This window comes from Quercus suber, unplaced genomic scaffold (genome assembly GCF_002906115.3).
Source record: "Quercus suber isolate HL8 unplaced genomic scaffold, Cork oak 2.0 scaffold_563, whole genome shotgun sequence".
In the NCBI taxonomy this organism is placed as follows: domain Eukaryota; kingdom Viridiplantae; phylum Streptophyta; class Magnoliopsida; order Fagales; family Fagaceae; genus Quercus; species Quercus suber.
The window spans coordinates 74,364-80,709 of record NW_027070008.1 but is presented as its reverse complement, the minus strand read 5'-3'; the positions used below and the strand labels follow the sequence as shown (position 1 = coordinate 80,709).

General features: G+C 34.7%; 1 protein-coding gene across 1 annotated transcript; it reads right to left on the bottom strand.

Moving 5' to 3' along the window:
• Nucleotides 1-1,707: 1,707 nt before the first annotated feature.
• LOC136063705 (coatomer subunit zeta-1-like) lies at nucleotides 1,708-5,832 on the bottom strand. Its single transcript, XM_065764468.1, has 4 exons — nucleotides 5,794-5,832; nucleotides 5,298-5,457; nucleotides 1,992-2,139; nucleotides 1,708-1,890 (listed from the first exon to the last, which is right to left on the bottom strand). The coding sequence occupies exons 1-4, from the start codon at nucleotides 5,830-5,832 to the stop codon at nucleotides 1,725-1,727; spliced, it is 513 nt and encodes a 170-aa protein (XP_065620540.1). The 3' UTR covers nucleotides 1,708-1,724.
• Nucleotides 5,833-6,346: the final 514 nt, after the last annotated feature.

Here is a 6,346-nt window from a genome sequence, read left to right as displayed (position 1 = left end):
CTCCCCTAGTCCGTTTACATGACAAACACTTAGCCAATTTGAATGTTAATGCTTTCATTGTTTCATATGGGGTGTTAATTCGGGTTAGCACGTCGTGTCAAGGTAGGGGTATTCGATTAAATAACTCAATTAGAACTCAACTCATTTAATAATCGTGTCATGACCCTTCAATTCCAAAAGAAGTGCTTACTCTTCAGCCCAAATCAAAATAACATAGTTCATAAAAAATATAACATTTATCTAAGAATAAGTTTTTTGGTGAGGTTTAGTCAATAGAGCGAGCCAATAAGCCCAATCTAGAGCGCTCATTTTTTTAATTTGAATTTGAATTTGAATTTATATTAAAATACAATCTTGAACGTGTTAATTACAAATTGACATTCTTTTCACTTTGGTCTATTTGGTCCAATTCAGTCTACTTTGGTCCAATTAGGTCCATTCAGTCTACTTCAGTTCATTTGGTTCACTTTGGCCTATTTTGGTCCAATTCAGTCCATTCGGTTCTGTTTGGTCCAATTCTGTCTACTGCGGTCCATTTTAGTCTATTCAGTCCATTTCGATTTACTTTAGTCCAATACTTCCAATTTGGTATATCCGGTCCAATTCGGTTTACTTTGATCAGTTCAGTCCAATTGGATCCTTTCATTCCATTTTGGTCCCATTCGGTCCATTTCGTCTATTTGGTCCACATCGGTCCACTTTGATCTATTCATTTTAATTTGGTCCATTCTGTCTATTTCAGTCTATTTGGTCTATTTCAATTCACTTCAGTCCAATTTGGTGTACTTAAGAATGAAGAATGAGAAAATACAAGTTTGAGTAGAGAGTACTATCAATTATTTGAGTAGTATCAATTGTAATTATATGAAAAGTTTTGATTATCATAATAATCTCTTTAAGAGAATGAGAATTTGAATAATAAATTTGAAACTTAAAAATTTTAGTTGTACCAAAAGAAATTAAGAAAATATAATGCATAATAACAATAGTTAGAATAATATGAATCATTTCAAAAAATAACAATATCAGTTGAAAACATCAAAAGTAATAAAATTATATATTTGTAAAATAGAGTTATGAAAATTACTTTTTGAAATTGTTTAATTTTGAGAGAGAACAAATTATCTACAATAAAATTTAGAAAATAAATTATACATATTTAGTATAAGTTTGTTATGAGTTTTAATTATCATAATAATCCCCTTTATGAGAATGAAGAATTTGAATAATTTATTTGAAACTTCGAAAGCTTAGTTGTAAAAAAAAAAATGTAGCATACTATAATATAATTTCAAAGAATATGGACCACCTTATAAAAGAATAATATCAATCAAATACACCCAAAATAATAGAATAATATATTGGTAGAGATAGAAAGATGAAAAATAATTAAAGAAATTGTTTAATTTTTAGAGGGAACATATTATCTTTAAAAAATAGATATATGTTATTAATAAATAATACATTCCTTCACCATAGAAGCACTGCAGTAAACTTTTTTTTTTTGAGAAACACTGCAGTAAACTAGACGACACTTATTGATGCTTCATGGGAAAAGAAAAAAAATCCTCCAATAGAGAGGGAAGCATGGTGGTGGGTGAAGTGGATTCCACTGACAGTATGAAGATTCATTATTGAAAAATTGATAATTCTCTATGGTAGAACAAAATTCTTTTCCTTTATGTTCTTATCCATTATGATCTATTAAACTGATCCCACATTCATTATTGGAAGTGTGGAAAAAGGAACATGGAAATATTTGATAAAGTGCAGATATGCAGGGTATGTGAATTTAAGAAGCATGTTACATACCCTCCATCAATAATCTCATCAAGGCATAAAAGAATGAGATCCAAGTTTTCGAGTGCCTCCCTTTTATCAACAGTGTTACTACAGCTAGTGAAATAGAAGAACGCATAAAACAGAAGCACAAACTAATAAATCTCTTTATCAAAAATCAAGAAACAAAGGTTAATTATGACAAATAATACCTCAAGAGAAGGGCGACTGCATCAAAGAATCCCTGAAGAACTGTAGCTAAGATGAGTTCGTTTTCATCATCACCTCCAGTCACAAAGAAGTGCAGGTCCTGGACGAACTTGTAGATAACAATGTTCTTCTCAAACATAGCTATCTCAGCTGCAGACAGTAATACAGTAGTATATCAATAATTCAAGTCTCAGGCAGTGTACCATATTTACCAGGCTTCATCAACCTTTATAGAGGGTCCTATCACCTGTGGCAATACTAATATTTTGTGTTTTTGTTGAGTCCCAGCTAAAAATTTTCCTGGTCAAGTAGAATAAATGAAAGATGTGATAGAGTATGGCAATTTAAACTAAAGCACATGCTTGTCACTTTTAGCTTGACGTTCACAAGAATATGCATTTGTGGCTTCAAGCCATGGGGCTAAAATATGCAGATATGTAATCATTGCTTTACCAATCCTTTTGACCAGTAAGAAGACGAACTAAAATACCAAAACCTGTATTATTATACTTTTAAAGTGGTGGTTGATGGTTTTGGCTAACTGTTGTTAGCACACAAATAGCATAGAGAAAATAATGCAAGAAATACACTAACGCTAACTTTTACCATTAAAAAAAAAAACACTAATGCTAACTTTTGTTATTACACAACTATACAAATGTAGTGCAAGCAATACACTCCAATGCCCTTGGAAATTGGATATGTTCAAGGATAGAAAACTGCTGATCAGTAATTTAGCCAAGGTCATTTAACAAGAAAGTGATTGACTGACATCTTGCAAATGTTTCAAGAGAAAATCTATGTATATAGATTAATCATATTACCCATTTTCCCAGTTTCAGAAAAATAATACATGATTGACCATATGGCTATGTCCTCTGTAGTCTGTTGAGCACACAAACTTGACTAATTGCATGATGCTATGGTTTCAAATTCTACAGTCCGTATTGAAATTCAAGGCACTAATACGAAATCTTGTGCTTAAAAAGTGAAACAGGTTTTGTTTGAAAAAGTATAGATCACATCAATCAAGAACTGAACTTGTTAGAGGGATCAATATGAGAAAAATGCTCATACACCCCCTAAACTTTTTTGTTAGCCAATTTACTCCATAAACTTTACATACCTGCCAAATCAGTACCTCCGTTAGTCTACTGTTAAAAAGACTAACGGAATAGTCATGTGAGACACACATGAGCTTTAAAAAACAAACTCAAACCCCTTAATTTGAAACCTGGTGAATTGATGCAAAGACACAGAACATTTCAAGAACCCATTGACACTCTTACCAACTTGAAGGGGCTTCAATTCCCCACACGAATCCAACAACACACAGAAAACACCATAATCAGCACAAACACCTTGACCCATATACTCCACAATTTTTTTTTTTAAATTTTTTTTGCGTAACAGTGGAAATTTTATTGATGAAACAAAACATACAGGATAAATCAGAGTTCACGCTTACAACAGCACACTTAAATCAGAGTAACCAGACACTAACTACAACACACTGGACTACACATCGACTATTACAACAACAACAACAACCAAAAAAAAAAAAAAAAAAAACAGAGAAGTCCTTAACCACACCAAACCACCAGCAACTAAACAATACAACAACAACAAAAAATAGGAAAATAGGCCACAATTTCGCCCAGGCCAGTTGTCAGCCCAAGCGGGAAATCAACTGCTCCAGCCACACTGAACGCAACCACTCAACACACAGGCAAAACCACTCCACAACTTGTTCAACCTTGCCTCCTCACACAAACCCATCAAATCAACATTTGGTGGGTCACTGCATAATGGGTCACTCTCATTTTCATTGTTAAGCTAATTACTGTTCATCTTTTGCACATTGGAGTGGTTCTGCTTCCTGTTACTCTTGTGACTGTGAAGAAGGTGCAGGGTGGGAGACGCCACTACCGTGGCAGCAAATGGCCTTTCAGTCGTGGGTATTAGGTAGTGCGTAGGTGCATAGAGGTTTGGAAGATGTGGGGTTGAGAGAGCTGAGCTGAAAGTTGTGGTGCTATTTGAGGTCTCAAGTGGGAAGCGATTATGGAGTTTCTTGAGCCTTGAAGAGATATTAGAGAAGCCATCCTCTATCCAGTCTGACCTTGCTTCTTTTCTTTGTTCTTTCCATTAATCCATTGAGTTTTAAATTAAGGGGTTTGAGTTTGTATTTTTAAAGCTCATGTGTATCTCACGTGACTATTCCATTAGTTTTGACAGTATACTAACTGGAGATACTGATTTGGTGGGTATGTAAAGTTTATAGACTAAATTGGCCAATAAAAAAGTTCAAGGGCTGTCTTGGCCACTACCTTTTTTTTTTTTTTTTTGATAGGTAATCAGAGAATTAATATTAATGAGAAAAAACTGAAAAGTACAAGTTGTTCATGATGATGAACAACAAGGAATAGAAAACACAAACGACAAAACAAAAGATAAGGAAAATCAGAAAGATAATCTAAGGGAAAACATAAACTCTGAAGGAGACGAAAAATCAGTAAAGACGAGACCACTCAAAAAGATTGCACTGGCATAAAACCTTTAACTCATCCACTGTCTTCTCCAAGTTCTCAAAGGAGCGACGATTTCGTTCCAACCAAACAATCCACATTAAACACCCTGGAATCAAATTCCAAATATGCGAGTTATGATTCCCAAGCCACTGATGCCAACAAGATAACAAACCTACCACCGATTCTGGCATAACCCAATGAATACCAAAAGCCTGAAGCATGAAGGTCCATAAGGTATGTGCAATAGGACAATGAAGAAGAAGATGGTCTACCGACTACCCATCACGACAACACATACAACACCGATTTACCAAAGCTCTTGGTGACACTCTTGGCCACTACGTCAAAGTTCAGGGGGTGTATGGCATTTTTCCCGATCAATATAGCATGGAGGGCATGAATTTACATGCATAGAATTGCAAGCCATGCACACAGGTTCTAGTTATCCACTGATGTAACACACCATTATTTCTGAAATACATGAGAGGAAGCTTTCTGTTTTTTTTTTTTTTTTTGGATAAGTAAAATGTTTTAGTCAAAGAAAGAAAAGCTCAGAATGGCAGGCATTGAGGGGAAGCTTTCTGATTTGGTTTAAATATTAAAACTGCATTCTAATTTAGCAGAAGAAAATAGTTTTTAATGCAATAGAATAGCAAACAACTAGCTGAGAAGGCAAAAAAATAGATGGGAAAGTTTGCATACCCATATATATAATTAATTCGCTGATAATATTTGGACTAGACCAACTGTACTATTTAAAGTTGAGTTATCACAGCATACCTTCAACCCGAGCATTGGACTTCAGAGTCTTGGTAAAAACAGATTTTTCAAAAGCTAACTTTGCACTATTTGTTGGCCAATCATCTGAGTAATACTTGACTGCTACACGCTTCTCTTCAGAGTCTAGGAGAAGAATGTTCTTCACCGTAGGGCATGATTCCTATTTAAAACAAAAATAACTAGATTAATAGAGTAACAAATCCCTTTACACTAAAAAAGACACGTTTAAAACGTAACAATTAAAAAATGCAGAACATATCTTTTTTTTTTTCTTTTTTTTTTCTTTTTTGGCTAGGTCAATATATATATATTTTTTTCGCTATGTCAATAGGGGGGGGGGGGGGTGTGGACAGGTTCAAACCATAGAGATATCTAAATTTTTCAACAAAAAAAATCTATTGCATGTTACTAGCACAACCAAGACTCAAGTCTGCATGACCAATACTTTAAGATCACTCTGATGAACCTTTACAACTTTTTTCCATTGATAAGTTACACATCTAATGGCTTTTGAACCCACAGCCTCACCCTCCATCCATTCTTGTGTGAGGAGGGAGTTCTCTTTGAGCTAGAACTCACTAGCATTTCACTTTCATGAACAAATATGTGACTAAGACTACTGTATCATTGGCTCTGTTTCCAACATTATCATTCTATTGATTTATGTCAAGTTCCACACAACTGGCCATGTAGGCACCCCAATGCTATTGCTTACGCCATATAATCTCACTCAACCAAGTCACCCTCCATAATTCCCTCAAATTCTAGAGGTTCTATAACTGTACCAAGCTGGGGATTCACATATTGCTGCATGCAATTCTTTGTGCATTACTGCGCCTAAGGCAGCCAATGTGATTCTAGCCATTCCAATACTCTACAACTAATCAGCATAGATTGCACAGTTTGAACCTAAATCAACCACCCATCATTTCCAAAACCAATCCCAAATCCTCCTAACAAGTCTCACAAGATCCTACATTAATCAAATCCTAAAATGGCTAGCATTTCATGACCACATAAATTGATCTCTTGGTTGAGTTTTAGGTAAC